Genomic DNA, 18,836 nt, shown 5'->3' on the forward strand with positions numbered 1-18,836 from the left:
TGAAATATCTTGCTCCTTCATCTATTAATTTGTTTATTGTCTAGCTGTAGAATTAAGGCTCTAGGAGAACAGAAATCCTGTATATTTTCTTCACCACTGTATTTCTAGTAGATGCTGGGCACAATTATTTAAATAAATAATTAGTTGAATAAATTAATTTCTCAGTGTACATGACAGATCAAAATATACCAAGAAATAGAAGAGCAATCTTTTCCTCTTTCTATAACATACATATACCTATACACATATATACACAGACACACACTTACCTGGCCTACAGCGTAGGTGTTTCTGTTTTTTAAGGCACATTATTCAAAATCAGAGGTGGAGTGTTTTGTTGCTTTAAAGAAAAATAATATATGTTGCAGTAAAAATTATTTAAGCCTATTTAAATTGAATAACTTTGATGGGAAAATAGTTTAATATTTTTGGTAAATAACCCCAAAACTACCCATTAAAGGCAATGTTTCTCCCACAACTTTTAAATCAATTAAAAATAATCAGATAAAACAGCTTTAAACATGGTAATTTATTTTATGCAGTTGTTTAAATCCATTGTTTAAAAATGTTCAAAAGGCACTTTAAAAAACATATTTAAAAATACATTTTTCTGACTTATTGGTGATCACTTAAAATAAGCAAGTCACCAGACATTTTTAAATCATTCATGATACTATTACCTTACATAATTTTTAAATTCCAAAACACAAACGTTCACTGGGTAATATAACACACTGCTTAGCAGTAAGATTAGTTTCCCTCTAATAATATACTTTATATGGATTATTAATTTGCAGGGCCCTGCAAAGTTATTTAAACTTAACACATATAAACTAAAAACTAGAGAGGTAAAGGAATTGAAATAGAGCATTATTCAACTCTGAAACAGAGTTGGTTTCTCTAAAGAGAATTTATAAAATTTCTTATTCTAATTTGAATTAAATCTCTATTTCAACTCCAATATATAAACATAAGCCATCTTTTAAAAATCAACAGAGGTTACATTTAGCACAAAATAAACCACAGGTTGTCCCCTAGATTTCTTAAGTATGCTTCTGTCAGGTCTACTATAAATAAGTAGAGAGATGAGGCAAATGAGGTTTTTTTGTTTGTGAAAAGGGGAATTTACTTCATTTAATTGTATATCTAGCATTAGTTTAACATCGTAGACTTTTAAGTAGGTCAAGTATCCTGAGAGCCAGCAGGCATTATTCTTAGACAAATTTTTACTTCCAACCTCATAGGGAAAACTAACGTTAATAGGTATAAAATAATGTAAGTGATACATACAAACTCTAATCACTAATAAAAGCCTAATTAATCTTGTGAAGGCAGAATTAAGAGTAGTTAGAAAATGGAAGTTAGTTATCAAGGAAATAAAGGGCAATAAATACAAAGAAGCAGAAATTGTCAGAGAATATTCTAAAGAAATGAAAATTTAAATGAATAAAAGGGTAGACCTGATCTAATCAATCAAATGAAGGATTTTTCAAGCCTCAATCTGGTAATAATACAGTATAACGGGCTCAAGGAAGTGAAAAATTAATACTCAAACAATTATGAAAATAACCAGTTAGTAAATTTAATGCTCAAATCCAATTACCATACTTAAAAAAAAAATTGGTCAGTGATTTATTTTTGAATCTTCTTACAGTAACAAAAACTCCTCTGAAGTTTATTTGAAAACAAATAATTGAACTCTGGGATAAAAATCTGCTTTGTATCAACTATGAACTTCCCACTTGAAAATACAAGTATATATTGGAGAATGTAAGATAGCAAAAGCCTGTTTTGAGACCATACTAAAATCATTTACCCAGATGACAAAAATCTTAATTTAAAAGACAGTAAGTCATTATCATCATGAAATCTGGTTTTATATGCTCTATCAAATACTTGGAGAGTTTTTTGCTTTATTAGGTCCTATAGGACAGTCAACTGATTCTTGAAAAGTGATGAAATTTTGATAGTATGAATTGGCAGAAAAACATTCTGCACATTATAAAATAGTACTTTGCTACCTCTATTTAAAATTATTTTACTAACAATTGTGGACATTTTTTATGACATTCATTTAAGTATGCTTTTAATGAATTAATATATACTGACTAGTATTTACTGAAACTTTTCTGCCCCAATATGAAATTACTAAACTTTATATTTTACTGTGGGCCCTGATATTAGTAACTCTGAAGCAGCTAAAGAATTTTGCCAAAATGAATGATCCACTGACCCTTTAAATTATCTTTAGTCTTTTACATTTAATATAGTGTGATGCTGAACTACACTCATTTAAAACATGCTTTATCTAAATTTTTGAAAGATAACCTTACTTATGGGGCAAGTAATCCTCAGCGTGTTCCAAGGATGATTTGCATCAGAATCACCAGGTTTTAGGGGAATGCTGAATAAGACTCACCTGGAGGGCTTGTTTAAACATAATTGCTAGCCTCTACCCCCTAGAGTTCCTGATTCAGTAGGCCTGGGGTGAGACCCAGGAGAGGATGCATTACCAACAAGTTTCCAGGTGAGGCTGATACTGCTGGTTGGGACCACACACTGGTAGAGAACCCAAGGTTCTCTACCCAAGGGTATCTGGTAAGAACCAGATAAGTTCTTATCTGGTAAGAACCCAAGGGTATCTGGTAAGAATGCATACTCCTGGGTCCCATGATAGAATCAACATTTCTGGAATTGGGGTCTTGAAATCTCCGTTTTCACAAGCCCTCAGGCAAGAGTATAATAACCACAATTTAAAAACCACTATGACAATTTGGCTGGTTAATTTGACTACTGCTGGCCAATGTATCAGATGTCACATGCCATCAGGTAAAAATGGAAATAATGCTAATGATTAACCTCAAGGCTAACATGGGGCAAAGAACACACAGGCTTCGAGTATAAATCCTAGCTCTGTTACTTAGTAGCTTTCTGACAGTGGAAAATGACTTTAGTTTTCTGAGCCTCAGTTTTCTCATCTATAATATGGGAATAACCCCCAATTTGTGAGGATGAACACAGAGTATCTAAGCACGTTACCTGCCATACAGTAGGCATCAAATAAAAACTAGCTATTACTTATTGTAAGAAATATATGAGATATTTCCTTTATTACCTGATTTGATTAAAGCAGATTTCTCATTCATTTAAAACAAATATTTACACTCCAAGGTAAAGAATAATAAGAAAACTTTATACTTAGCACTCCATACTCTGGGCCAAACAGTGTTTTTAAAAGCCATACACATTTTCACTCATTTAATCCTCATAAAAATCCTATGAGGTAGGTAGTATTATTGTCCCTAGTTTACAGATGAGGGAATTGAGGCACAGAGAGATTAAGTAAATTGCTCAAGGTTACAAAACTAGTGATGGAGCAAGAATTTAAACCCAGGCAGTCTGACTTCAGACCCCAGGATTCATCACAATGTTGATTTCCTATGAATCAATTTTAAGGTTTTCGGATGTTCATGGTAAACCATTTATACTTCTAGTACAGAAAAGTAGCATGTACGGACTGCAAATAAATTCCTATCCATACCAAGGTAAAGAGTTGTTCAAAGAATAGAATGAACACCTTGAAATTTTGGCAGATGATATCATCATGAAAATAACAAAAAACAATTCAATTGGTGAAAACTGGTGTAAGTTTTCACTATGTTGACAGAGTAATCCATAATTAGCCACTAAGATGAACATCCTCTCAAATATACAACTGAAAGAGGTCATAGTTTTGACATGTTTTGGCACAATAAATATAAACTATTTAGCTAAGCAGCAGAATCAATGGCATGACAGCCACATAAAATTAGCATAATGATAAAATATAAGAGAAATGTAAATTATTTGTAACGTTTAAGATAATCTTATGGAAAGTCTGTAAAGTATTCTGTTATGATACACTCAGATGATATTGCTAAAGACAACAAAAATTTTAAATTTCCTTTCCTTCCAGAAATTCTTTAAATAGAGGGTCACTAAAATTAGAATGAAACATTTATGAATGTGTTTTTGATGTCATCAAGACTGAGCTCTCAGGGAAGGGATATGGGAACAGATGTATATGTATAACTGATTCACTTTGTTATAAAGCAGAAACTAATACACCATTGTGCAGCAATTATACTCCAATAAAGTTGGAAAAAAAAAAAAAAAAAGACTGAGCTCTCTTACAACTGTCCATTGGCAAAACAATCATCCCCAAATAAGTCAGCATCAAAATTCAGGCTGTTATTTGTAAACTAAGTATTTGGTCTTTTAATATCTGACATATTTCAATTTGTTTAAGCACTCTGCATTTTTTAATATTTTTAATTAACCCTGGTCAAAATCTCACAAATTATTTTGCCAGTGTAACTAACAGCCACCTCAGAGCCTGAAAATGAATCTCAAAACTCTGCTTTAAACAAGTTATGAAAGGCACAAACAAGTTCTCATCTCTCAACAGGATGAGAATGAAAGGAACTATAATTATGTAGTTGGACAGTTTTAAATAATCAGTTAAAAATGTTACTTAGTGATTCCTGAGAGTGGCACTAATATAAGAAAAGCATCCCCAAACAGCATTACATTTACTATTTATTAGTTACCCATAATTAACAATGGGTAAATTTGGGAATAAAATATCTAAAAATGCATGTTTACAGAATGCTATTAACACTTTCAGTAAATAAATATTAATAGTTGAGAATGGCATTCAAGAATGGTTAAACATGTTTAGGAAAGAGACAACGGGGACTCAGTAAAAGATTAGCTATTAATTAGAACCAAGTATATAATACAGTCAAGGCCCATGATAATTTCAAAATGTGGTTTTATTAATGCACTTTAGGTCAAGTGCCATTCTTATTCTACCTTATTCTGGAAGAAATACTGCCAATTATAAATAGTCACAGCAAAATTTTCATTAGACAAAAGTTGCATGTGTGTGTGTGTGTGGGGGGGGGTTGGTTCATTTATATCATACTGCAAATATAAACTCATGTTTTGAGTTTACAAACAACACCGAGCAACAATATTTCCTTCTAAATTTTCTTTAAGGCAGATCTGTGTAGCATCATGTGTGGGTTACTAACAATGGTGCAGTGTAGTTTTAGCAAATTTAACTGTTTTAGTTTCTCAGTGAAAATAATACATGTGGTCAGGAACAGGCAACAAAATCTCTTCTAGTTCCTCTGCCTGGCCACCATTTTAAAAACACAAGTTTTTCATATATGTATATATTACTGTATCAAAACACATTTCAACAGACTTCACAGCTCACTTAAAGCTTCAGTTTACAGTCATTCATATGAAAAATTTCTAATATGGAACGTTCACTTAGAAAGAATTCCTCACTGGGATTCCAGTGTTCTATATCAGAAATGGAGAAGTTCTTCTTCAGTGCAATGCTAGACATTTTACCTCTGTTCATTTATGTTTTTCTTTCAAGGGCTCCTGATTTACTTTTGTATCTTCATTTTTATATGTTTGACTTATTTCCTTTAGCATCTTCTCAGGTAAGGCAGGTTGATATCTGTATAAATAACCATATGGACGAAGATGATAAACGAGGTATTCTAACTCATACATAGTTGTAGGATCAACATAGTGAAAAGAAACTGCAAGATCAGAACAGCAACCAGGACCCTAAAAAAGTAGTGGAAACAGGCATTATTAATAAATAGCACATTGTTAACATACAATATTCAAATACTGATAAAGGAAACACTAATTTTAACAGAATCCAAGCATTAAGGCTGGCAAAGTAAAGCAGAGGCACATAATTTATTAGACCTGTGAAAGAAACCAAGAGTTTTCAGAGTTCCCAATGATTTAAAATCAAACATGAAGTTGCTGAAGTATATCTAACTGAAACAATATTCTCTCATGCCCTATGGATTAGCAAAAAAAGAAAACGCTTGAGACCTCTTCAAATAAAAGGGTCAACTATACAAACGATAAAGCTCTATTTCTCCAAGTTTTGCTTTCTCTTCATAACTTTCTCACTATGAAGTTTTGCTTGGCTCAGCCTCAGAAAGACACCTTTGGAACATTCAATGACTACAAAGCCTTGCCCAGTACGTGTCTGCAACCTAATACTTCATCGACACATCAACCCAAACAGTATAGTATTTAAGAGAGGAAGTGCTGAGTCACACCTAGGTTTTAGTCTAAATTTTGCCTACTAGTATATAATCTTGGGCAAGTTACTTAATCTCTATAAGCTTCAATTTCCGCATGTTCAAAAGATGCTTACTTAAAGGAGACAACGTGTGTCACACGCTTGGTACTACGCTTTACCTATAGTAAATGCTCAATAAATGTTAGCTACTACTGACAGAATAATCAAGTTCAGGTGGCCCTCAGTAAGTAGGTCAAAGTTAAACTTTTGTTCAGTTATATAATTCTCATAGATTTCTAATAGAGTTGGCATGAGAGCAGATTTAAATAAAACAAGACAAAAACAAAATAACAAAAATGCAACAAACATACAAAGAGGAATGAAAAAGCAAGAAAATAAAGAAAACAGAAATTTAAAAAACTGGTCCCAGACTTAAATAGCCACAAGGTCATCTGGGGGTCAGAATTGGTATCTGGAGACTGGTTCACTCAGATGACTCCAAGAAAACTTAAGTCTCTAATGTCTTTGCAGGGACCCAGGGAGAAAAACAGTCTGGCAAGTTCCCAGAGAAGATTCATATTGACCTATTAAATTGAACATTTAATAATTCATGTTTGGAAGTATGTAGCTTACAGTGCAGTAAAAATCATTAAGAAATTGTCCACTGTATTTTCTCTGACCTTTCCTTTGAAACAAACACTGGATATGTGGGTTTCTTGGACCACTATGTAGATGCTGGAAACTTATCTGGTGCCTACTTTTTACATCTTTAGGGAATTTAAGAATAGGAACAAATATGAAAAGTAAACAGGTAAGTCAACTTGTGATTATCAAACCAGCTCTGTCCAGTAGATATATGTGAGCCACACAATGCAATAGCCATACTTAAAAAGTAAAAATAGGTGAAATTAATTTGAATATATTTTAACTGAATAAATCTATATTATTTTCTTAATATTCAATAGGTGATCAATATTTTTAAAATTATTGATGAAATCATTCTTTTTATTTGTGCTAAGTCCTTGAAATCAAGTATGACTTTTATACCTGAGTACATCTAAATTTTGATAGCCATACTTCAAACACTCAATAGTCATATGTGGTTAGTGGCTACTATAGTGGCCAGTGCATAGTAAACTAAAGACTAGAATAAGAGCGGTTAATATTAAATTACTGATCCTCTCTGGAAGCAATTTTATATAACTCTGAAATATTGCAATAATATTTTTGATAAGATTTACTGCATTAATTATGTTATACTCTATTGCACTTTTTTTTACTGGATGGCCAGGATACTGTTATTATTAAGCTTTATAAGCAATAAAAGGCTATAAAAAAACAGCTAAAATTATTAGAAACGAAATACCTAGTTCTTTGCATATGATTATGGATACCCCAAAAACTCGAGAGTAGAGTGAAAAATCATCAGAAATAAAAAATCCAAGAACAGAGCCAGATTGTAAAGATGCTTTAAAAAAAAAAAAAAAAAAAAAAACTAGCTTTCATGTATATACTAGTTAAAAAGTTTTAAGAAAAGAGCCCAAGTAGAAGAGTAACAAAAATACTAAAAACCTAGGGAGATACTTAAGAAATAAAGATTTACCTGAAGAAAAGTATAAAACTTTACTAAGGGACCTAAAAGGAACTTAAAAAATCCTGGACAAAGATGTCCACTGTTCCTAAATTAATAAGTTTATACACAAGAATAAAGACATGAGAGTTGCCAAAACAATTTAAAAGAGAGGGAGAAATAAAGAAGAGGAAGACACACTCTTAATAACTTAAAATTTTTGTAAAGCTACAAGGTTCAAAACAATATGGTACCGAGCCAAAACCAAATAGAACAGAACTGAAATCTCAGATACCGATCCTACCATAAGCAATGCTATAGTGAATGATAATAAAGGAGGTATTTTTAAATCAGTAATGAAAGCAAGACTCAGTTAATAAATGGCACTGGAATAATTAGTTAACAATTTGGAAAAATCAAGAGTTCTCTACATCAACCATATATCAGTAAGTTTCAAATGGATTAGAGTTAATGCAAATAAAACTGAAGAATTAATATAATAAACCATATTTGATCATTTCTGACCTACGAAAAGGCAATTTCACAAGTAGAGGGTTTTAAAATATTTTAAAATCCACTTATTTTAAATCCACTGTATTAAGACTGATTGCAAATTTTCTGGTGAAAAATCTACTGCTAGGGAATAGACTGTATGTAGTCCTAGAGAATAGACTTTATTCCTAGGGTACAGACTTTATTCCTAGGAATAGACTTACTTCTAGGGAAGTGAGAAGGTGTATGAGAAGGGAACTGCACACAAAGTTCTGAACAACCAGCTTAAGAACATAACTCTTTGATCAACTAGAATATCTCACATCCTAACCTCTAGAAAAAAACTTTCTACACTGTATTTTTAGTGATTACTAGAGAGAGGAAGTGTATGTATGAGACTCAGGATGGCTTTGAAAACAGTAACTCCCTTAGATGACGATTTAAATGATGAGTAATAATAGAAGTCTGATTTCACTTTGGGTTTATATAGAACCTCCTGAGAGAGAAGAGACAATATCAGAAGGTTGGGTCAATTTTGGAACTTCCAAGCCCATTTTACAGTCTTCAATACAACTCACAAATTATTATAGAAGGAACATAAAATTTTCCATCCATTTAAAAAGCTAGTACAATTTAAATAAAATATGTACTATAGAAATATTTATTTTGTTAATATAAAGTATATCGTTGGGTATACCCTATTTGTAGGTGGGAACTGTGGGCAGTACCCTTAAAGAGAAAGTAGGATATTTTACTGGTTACAAAATAATGACAATTATGATGTCCCTTTGCTGTTACTGTTATGTGTACTCAATATCAGATACTCTCAGTAAAATCTTACATGCATTAGGTATATTTGTTATTATGCATTTGTAATGTTTTTGAGTTTGGGTATATTTTTGTATGGGAAGGGGTACAGAATTAAGAAGGGAAGAGGTCAAGTAATCTTGGAATGGTTTAAGAAGAGTTTACACTAAAGAAGCATCCAAAGTAGTACCTCACTAAAACCAAAACAAAAATAGACTATCAAAAGCACACTTGGGAATACATACGTTTTATAGTTTAGGAAATTCTTACATCTCTAATAGCGATAAGATGCTAGCATACAGTTTCAAACAACCTCATTACATAAAACTGTGTTTTAAAATGTTTATTCAAGTGGAATTTATCCCAACAAAAGAATATTTATTCTAACATATCCCCTACCCTCCTTTTGGGGGCACATATCCCATTAATCAGAGAGGGGTGCTCATGATGGAAATAACACAAGCTTTTAGAACCAGAGTGGATTTGCAACACTGCCTAGGCTACTTAGCAGGATAGACCAGTTCCTTGATTTTCCTGAGCCCCAGTTTTGTCCCCTCTTAAATGCAGGATTGCCGTAAGGATTAGCTATGATTTCTGTGTAAGTAACAAGAACACACTGGTGGTTGAGAGCTGAAACGGCAGCGATTTGCTTCAAATTTTCCTTTTTAAAGCTGATAGCTTAAAGCTTGGGTCAGATATTCTCGGTCACGGTTTTGAAAACACAGTTCTGTTGACATTTTGGGCTAATCTTTGTTGTGAGGGCTGTCCTGTGCATTGTGGAATGTTTAGCACCTAGTGGGTTTACAGTCTCGTGGGTTTCTATCCATTAGGTGCCAGTAGCAACTGCTAAGTTAACAAGCAAAAAGGTCTCCAGATTTTGCCAAATGTCCTCTGGGAAGCAAAAAAGCCCCCGGTTGAGAACCACTGTTCTAGATGATGATCTAAAATCATTGGCTCGTGAAGAAGAGAAAGGTAGCACAAAGTGTGTTATTTGTACCTTAGGGCCAGCGACAAGAAGGCGAAGAGCACTAGCGACTTGCCTCGAGACATATTAACAAGAGAACTGAGTCTAAAAGCTAGGTTTCATGACTCCCGGTCTCCAGTCATTCACTGCTGCAATGCTCATATAGTGAAAAACCGGGAACAGCCTACTAAATATACATCGGCTGAAGAATAGGTAAGTTACAGTAATATTCATATATTAGATTATGACACAGCAGTCTAAATGAATGAAGCAGATACATACATTAATGTTGACAAATTTCAATGTGTAAAAAAGGCATATGTTTAAGTATACATGAGGTATAATTCCACTTATTTAAAGACCTGCAAAACAATATCCTATACATTATTTATGGATTCATAAACATGTAGGAAAAATATAAAAACACGCATGGTTATTTTAAGTACTAAACTCATGATAGTGGTTAACTCTGAGGAAGGAGGTAAGAGAACTAGACTGAGGAGGGTATGTAGGCCTCACCTAGTTCTATATCTTTTTCTTTAAAAAAAAAAATCTGAAGCAAATGTGACAAAAGATTAATATTTGGTAAAGTTGGTTGTTGGGTACAAAATAGTATATCCTTCTCAAATATTTAGCTATACATCTGAAATATTTAGTAAAATAATGTATTTTAGATAAAATTCTCAAGAATGTAAGCTAAGGTGTCAAGTGAGATCTAGGACTTATTAGGTGCTCACTGTGTGATAGACATAGTCCTACACCATAACTACCACTGAATGAGACAGGTACATCAGATCCATCTTACAAATGAGGAAACTTAGGCTCAGGAGTTAGGCAAATTCTGTCCATCCAAGGTCATTCAGCTATTAGGTGGGACAGCAGGATTTGAACGCAGGTTTTTCTGAACCTCAAAGTCTTTTCATGCGTTGTTCCTAAAGACGTGAAGGCTCTTTACCCAGATCTTTCCGTAGCCTGCTTTCTAACCTCACTCAGGTTTCTGTTCAAAAGTTACCCTTTAGAGAAGTCTTCCTTAATTGCCTAAACTACAGTACCCCATTCCACTCTGGGTCACTCTCCATCCTCTTACCTGGTTTTACTGTTCTTCAGGGCACTTGCCACTATCTAAAATCATATTATAACTTGACTTGTCTGCCTGTTTATTGTATGTCTCCTCATCCAGAATGTAAGGTTCATAAGAACTGGAACTTGGCCATATTTACTGCTATATTCTTAGTGCCTGGCATACAGTAGTACGAATATTTGTTGAATTATCACTGCCAACACCTTTGTTCTCATCTACTCTGTTATACTGCCATTCGATATAAAAAGACTAAGGTAGATTCTTAGTTATTGATACTAAAGAAACATACGCATTATGGTTTTTTTTTTTAAAGTAAACAAAAGTCAGTCTAAGTATTTATACAGTAATAAAATTTCTAAACTTACCTCTACAGGAGGATAATAGTTATAATTCCAGTACCAAAAGGTTCTAGGCAGATAACCCTTAATTAAATGGTGTTCTGGTACAAAGGGATGAAAAGTTTCTTTTCCAGTGGTATCTCTGGAATCTCCTGCTTCTACATTTATAATTTCCATGCATCTCCCCAGTGCTAAATCTTCGATGGAGGAACTATGCGTACATTTGTCTGTTTTAAATGCATCAACAAATCTCTTCAAGGCTTCTTTGCTCAGTACATATCCTGCTCCTCCACTCATGTAGCCCTGCTTTACATAGGGCTTAAATCTTCTCCCAAAGTAAATGGGTTCTTCAGGGTTGTATTTTGAGAGAAGCCATCTCAAGTTATCTAATATAACATATGTATCATCATCTGCTTTCATAAACCAATCAGCATCTTCTAAATAATGATCATGAACATACTGAAAAGCTTTAATTGTTTTCCAGTATAGTTGGTCTCTGCCTTCTCTGGTTTTTAATCCCACAGCAGGGAAGTCTTTATTTTCTTCTGAACTCATAAATAACACTTTATTACAACGCTGGGCCCATGTAGCTTTGACGTGTTTAGCCTTTTTCTCTAGATTTTGAGGCCCTGTCATTACCCAGCAAAGAATTTTAACCTTCTGATAGAGGTTTTCGGCGATGTCAGTGTTCTCATCTATTAAACAGAAAATGTTTAAAGTTAATTTACATAGTTGTAAAATCCAAATAAATTATACCAAAGAAGACATTTTCTTAAACAATTTCAAAGATCCCCCCCCCCACCCCATATACCTCTTTACCATTAGTGATTTAGTTGAAAGAAACAGAACATTGACAGGAATTTCTCACTGCTGTGAATAAGCTTCTGAAGGGCAGGAAAGACAAACTAATGAAACAGCAGTTCATTTTGGAGTCCACAAGAGTCTAGTGTTAAGAATTTCGACAAGTACCCTGAGGTGGTTTTAAAAATGCTTTCATGACTACCCCTGTTCGAAGCGGAGTTAATGCAGAGATTACTTCTTACAGTAACATACCTCATTCCAAAATGCAAATTAGCAGTGAGAAACAGAACAGGTAGAGGTAGTATTTCCAAGATTGTCTAGAGCAGTGTTTTTCAAAGCACTAGTTTGCAAAGAAATAGGGAGCTTATGCCAGAATATAAAGCAACATGTTACTTCTTTCATAGAGGAAGTTTTACTACAACCTATCAAAACGTCCACTTAATTCAGCAGTGAACTTAACTGAGTTACTAAACTGAGCCTGGTGCAACATCCTTATTAGGATGCAGACAGGTAACAAACAATTCACAGGCTGTCAAGCCAAGGCTACCTTTTGAGTAACACTGCTCTAGAGGAAGAATCCAACCATGATATTCCAGATCAGTGTTTGGTGAAGGATCAATTTTTATTTCCAATAGTTAGAGACCTATACTTCTGTAAATATGCTAAAAATGCATTACTAATAAAATAAAATTTAAAAAATAAATATAAAATACAAGCCCAAAGTTTTTATTTCTAGATTTATTCAAAATTATTGTCAAATAACCATAAAGGTTTCTAACTATTTAATCCTGATTTTAATACTTGTTTAGTTGTGGATCAGCATGAGTCTGCAAAACCTCACTTTGTGTAGCACTGCTCTAGGCAGAATCCTGAGGAAACATCCTTAAAGTTAAGGTCAACCAGTGAGTTACAAAAGCTCAGCCCTGTGAGAAATTAACAACTGGAGGCATAAATTTCTAGTTAACTGATGGAGAGGGAGTAGAAGGAAAGATTGGGCAGGGCATGAAAGTATTCTCATGTCCCTCTGAATATCAAGAATTCACAATCCAAAAACAGAGAAAATTACCCTCTTTTCAGTCAGAGAGCATTCACATTTCATATACTTGAGGAGCCCAATCTCTTAGCTGTACACATATACCAAATCCTGGATGGTGGGGAAAGTGGTGGAAGCAGCAATCCCCAATATGTTTCACTTAGAGCAAGACATCCTTCTCCCTACTGCTGGATCCTGGTAGATAGTCTTTCTCATTCTTTCAATTATTAATTCATTCATTACTCTGTAGTAGGCATGTGCTGGTACAGGAGATAAAAAGATGAATAAGACACATGTCCTGCTGCAGAAGAATTCATTCTAGCATGGGAGCCTGGCATGCAAACCAATACTTGCCATATACTAGAAATGCTATAATAGAGGTATGTATGAAGCTTTCAATGTGCTGAGGGTAAAATAAAGCAATGCCTTATAAACACTATAGAACAGTGGAATGGGAAGTTGGCTAGAATAGAGAAGAAGGGGATATAAGGCAATATCAGGAAAAATAAGAGATGATGCAAAAATTAGGTCTTTAAATGAAGAAGAAAGGACAAAAGGCATGGTGAAGTTTGCTTGAGAGCAGGTACATGGATATACGGCCTGAACTAGGGCAAGCATGCTACAGATTGAGAGAAGTAACCTAAAAAACGGTAAAGAAGCAGACTGTTAGAATTTATGAGAAACAGGATTGATTGGTAAGCAAAGGAAAGCACCTACCACGACTTCATAGTTTCTGGCTTAGGCAGAAAGTAATGAGCTATATAAAAATAGGAGGAAGAGCGAATTTTAGGATTATAAAGGAAAAGGAGTGTGATTTACACATGTTAAGTCTGAGAGAAACAGACCTCTAGCACACCCCACATTCTGTGGACCATCAAGTAGGACAAGTAGATCCTAATATATGTGCCTGCAGTGAGGCTGATCTAGTACAGCCTACCAGGAGTAGAGAAGCCTGGCTCCAACTGATCAGCTGAAGACCTAGAGCAATGATACAGATCAAGTGCACAATGATTAAACTGCTCTGTGATAAGAACATGGCTGCTCAGAGCTGAATCACTGTCATATAAACATTCACACACACGACACACTTTGTAATAGTATGCATGTATTTGCTAGTTCATGAAACTCAACAAGGATGTGATACCTCGCCCTCAACCTCAGCTTGAGAGATAGGAAAGAAGCAATTTACTGCCAAAAAGATAAGAGAAAAAACCCTTAATGGGGGACCCTTGCATTCCAAAATTCCAATGGTTTTTCAAGCTGCTGTATTCTTTTCTGTCAAATAAATCACTATTTGCAGAGATCTTTGAATTCTGAATGTCTTCTCGTAGTGTCTGGAACTAGGCTAAGGTAAAGCCAGCAAGGAACAGATGGAAACTAAAATTATGGGGATTGATGACATCACACAGGCAAAGAAAGAGCCAAAGGACAGAAACTTGGAGAAAACCAACATTTAAGGGGCACATAGAGGACATAATTCAGAACATCTGGATAGAGGTAGAAGACCAGGAGAAAATGAAGTCATTATATATAAAACATTCCTAGTTTTCTACTTCCCTAATTTTTTATGCCTCTCAAAACAAGAAAAGATTAGTTATGTTAGCTACTGATAAAATATAAATTGAGATTTATATATACCTCTTGAGCCTTTCTAGGAAAACAAGACTAAGCAAAAACCAAGATTAAAACAAGATGATAGCAAACACAGATATGAACCATGATAACAAAATTAAAAATTTTAGAAACAAATCTAACTTGAAAGTCTTGCCTTTCCCCAAATTATGGTTTCTGAACTATTTCTATTTAAAAATAAATTCAAAGTTAATATCTTACACCCTAAATAAATCTGGGTTTTAGCAATTTCCTTCTCCTGAGGCAAACCAAGAACTGTCATTTAATATCTAGAATTAAGCTCATTTTCATAAAAAGATATAGTGATATAATAAAATTCATATAAATAACTTTTTCCAATTCTCTCAACACTTAAACAGATTGAAAAATATGGTTTCTCTTTACTCCTTAATAAAGTAAGCCATACCTTTATGTTGGCTAGCATCTGCATCAAAGTTCATCTGTCCTTCTAGATGATTCTGTTCATTATCATATGAATGCCTAGCATGAGGATCATTATGAAGAATATTAGGCTGGAGGTCCCTCTGTTCTCCCAACAAAATACTAAGTAGCTGAGAACATAAAACAAATCCGATTGCTGATCCACAAAGGAAGGTTAAAAAATTCAGCCAAGATTTAGAGGCCATTTCCCGAAAATGTATTTCTGTAAGAAAAAAATTAGCAAGATGTTATAAATTATAAAGCAATATAAATACCAAGAGTAAGGACTGATAACTTTTATCTATACTGGGAAGTTAATTCCTTTCATACAGGAGAACATATCTAAGAGTATATAACTTCTGTCCCTCTATTTGCTGCAAAAGCACACAGTATGGACAATTCAATACAATAAATGAGTAGCAACTAGGAGGATCACTGCTGGGCTGGGGCACGAGCAAATATGTCAGTATTTAAACACGGAATTTCCTGTTCTTCTAGCCAGGATCCTGCATGGACCCAAGCCTGCTTGCCACGTTCTTTTTCTTTCTTTGCTATCAAAATACTTATATTTACCCTTTTTCTCTTTTGGTAGTAATCATTACCTACTCTCATCAGGGGTCAGCAAACATTTTCTGTAAAGAATTAGAAATAAAATACATCAGGCTTTGTGGACCACAAATAGTGTCTTGTATATTCTTTTTCTTGCTTTTTATTAAAACAATCTTTTAAAGATGTAGGAAGAATTCTTAGCTTGTAGAAGGCTAGAGACAGCACTGTTTCGGGATCCGCAGGGCCAAACCTATCTGCCACCTGTTTTTGTAAGTGAAGTTTTACTTGAATACACCCAGTGTTGACTATGGCTGCTTTTGCACTACAACAGCAGAGTTGAGTACCTGCAACAGTGGCAGTATGTCCCACAAAGCCTCATCTAGCCCTTTAAAAGAAAAGTTTGCCAACCCCTCGCCCTAATACCCAGGCTACATTGCAGTGTTGAATGCAGCTGCCACCTGCTCACTATCTTTCATTGTTATCCCACTGGACTGCAAGACCCCGAACAGTATCTATATGTCACTAGGATTAAGTAGGATGCCTGGGACAGTGGCTGCTCAACAAATTCCTGTTGAACTGCCCAACAACGAAACAGGCTCTTCTTAAGGGTTTGCTAATAACTACTACATGGTGAACTTATAAATTCCTATGAAATTCTTATGAGAATAGTCCTAATTCTACAGTTTCCAACTCCCCAAGATAATTTTTAAACGTTTGCTAAGCATCTACCACATGCCAGATGCAGTCCATACTTTATTTCGCTTGAAAAAAATTTTAATTTTTATTTCATTTTTCATTCTCACTATGACCACTTTGCAGATAAGAAAACAGAAATTTTAAAAAGTTAACAAATAATTTGCACAGGTTGACAAAAATCAATAAAAGTCACAATTTGAACCCAAGTCTGCCTGCTTAAAAAGTCAGTGCTCTTTCCACTGCATTTCTCAAACTCTTTACCCAATCACCACTAACAGCACAGGACAATGAACATGTATAGTGAAGGTAGGGGTTTGGGAGATATGACCATCAAAATAAAAACTGCTTTGAAATATTTTGTAAAAACAAATAAACAAACCAATGATCACCACTGGAACAACAAAACAGCTTCATGTGGTTATATTTCCAGAATGGCTAGGTTCTTTAAAACCAACCATCCAGCTGAATACAACCAGAAAAACTGAACAAAATGTAAAAATATATATGTTTGGAGACACTGGTAAGATATCAAGGCAGTGAGAATTGAGGGGAGGGGGGACAAGCTCTGGAAAAAGAAAGAAGTCAGGAAAGGTGGGCTGGACATTTGGCACAGCTTCATTCCTCAAGACAGCTACTGAGTCTGACAGAGAAAACAGGAGCTGACGCAAAGAAGCTAAGAAAAAAAAACAGAGTCCATCATCTGTCTCGGAGAAGAGGTCTTGGAAAACAGCCAGGCTTTTATCTGGACCCTGAAAGGCTACAATCTAGGAATAAGGAAGGAGAAGAAATTAGACCAACCTTCACAAGGACTGAAGCCCAAGTTGGAATCATCTTAACCACTGACTGATTAGGGTGATCTACCCCTAGCCTAACTGCAAAAATAAAGTTTCCTGGATAAATATAAAATTATGGAGAACCTCAAATTATTATTATAATTTTTTGGTAGTGATAATGTCCAACACAATACAAAATAATCAGGTATCAAAATTAAAAGTCTGACTGAAAACAGAGAAAAGAGTAGAAAATAGAAACTGACCCGCAGGAGACTTAAATAAGACATTTTCCTACTAATAACTTTAGTTAGTCAATAAGTTCAATGACAAGATTAAGATATAAGGTATAGAATAGACATAGATGAAGAGGAAAATTAATAAACTGAAAACCAGGTCAGAAGAAATTACATAGACTGAAGTACAAAAAGACATAAGGATGGTAAATAAAAAATTGAGCGAAAGAAACGTAAGGAATAGAGTGAAAAGGTCTAACATATGTGTTAATTGGAATCTTTGAAGAAAAAGAGACATATGATTGAGGAGAACCAGTATCTGAAGAAATAATGACTGAACATTTTCCAAAACTGACAAAAGACTACCAACTATCAGATTCAGGAGGCTCTATGAAACACAAAAATATTTAAAAAGTAAAAAAAAAAAGAAAGAAAAGAAAATGATACCAAGAAACACCACAGTGAAACTGCCAAAAACCAAAGACAAAGAAAGCATTCTATATCCAGCAAAAATTGCCTTCAAAAATAAATCTGAAAAAGATTTTTCAAAAAACAAAATCTGAATGACTTCATAATAAGCAGGTCTACTCTAAAAGAAATACTAAAAAGAGGGACTTCCCTGATGGCGCAGTGGTTAAGAATCTGCCTGCCAATGCAGGGGACACGGGTTTGAGCCCTGGTCTGGGAAGATCCCACATGCCACAGAGCAACTTAAGCCCGTGTGCCACAACTACTGAGCCTGTGCTCTAGAGACCACAAGCCACAACTACTGAGCCTGTGTGCCAAAACTGCTGAAACCTGCGCGCCTAGAGCCCATGCTCCACAACAAGAGAAGCCACTGCAATGAGAAGCCCGCGCACGCACTGCAACGAAGGGTAGCCCCTGCTCGCCGCAACTAGAGAACGCCCGTGCACAGCAACGAAGACCCAATGCAGTCATAAATAAATAAATAAATAAATAAACAAATAAATAAATTTAAAAAAATACTAAAACAAGTTCTTCAGGCAGAAGGAAAAGAATTCCATGAAAATTCAGAGATGTAAAAAGGAAGGGTGAGCTATAAAAAGCTTATGTATATAAATAAATACAAATGAACACAGGCTACATAAAACATTAAAAAGTTCCCACAAGGTATTATTACTATTATCATTAAAATAAATGACAAAATTTGCACAAAAAGTGTGAGAAGGATACAAAGAGTTTAAGTGTTCTAAATCATTTTGTTGTGTAAAAATACTAATATCAGACTTTAAGACACTAGGAGGGCTTCCCTGGTGGCACAGTGGTTAAGAATCCTCCTGCCAATGCAGGGGACACAGGTTCGAGCCCTGGTCCGGGAATATC

General features: G+C 34.6%; 1 protein-coding gene across 1 annotated transcript in view; it reads right to left on the reverse strand.

Annotated features, from left to right (window-relative positions):
* Positions 1 to 533: 533 nt before the first annotated feature.
* Positions 534 to 18,836, reverse strand: part of C1GALT1 (core 1 synthase, glycoprotein-N-acetylgalactosamine 3-beta-galactosyltransferase 1) — a 42,411-nt gene continuing 24,108 nt past the window's right edge. Inside the window, exons 2-4 of the mRNA XM_081243392.1 lie at positions 15,228 to 15,464; positions 11,383 to 12,050; positions 534 to 5,628 (exon numbers count right to left, since the gene is read on the reverse strand). Coding sequence (XP_081099518.1) covers positions 5,410 to 5,628; positions 11,383 to 12,050; positions 15,228 to 15,464 — 1,124 coding nt within the window. The 3' untranslated portion in view covers positions 534 to 5,409. The remainder of the gene's footprint in view (positions 5,629 to 11,382; positions 12,051 to 15,227; positions 15,465 to 18,836) is intronic.

The sequence above is a fragment of the Mesoplodon bidens genome (genome assembly GCF_964165515.1).
Source record: "Mesoplodon bidens genome assembly, chromosome: 9".
Lineage (NCBI taxonomy): Eukaryota > Metazoa > Chordata > Mammalia > Artiodactyla > Ziphiidae > Mesoplodon > Mesoplodon bidens.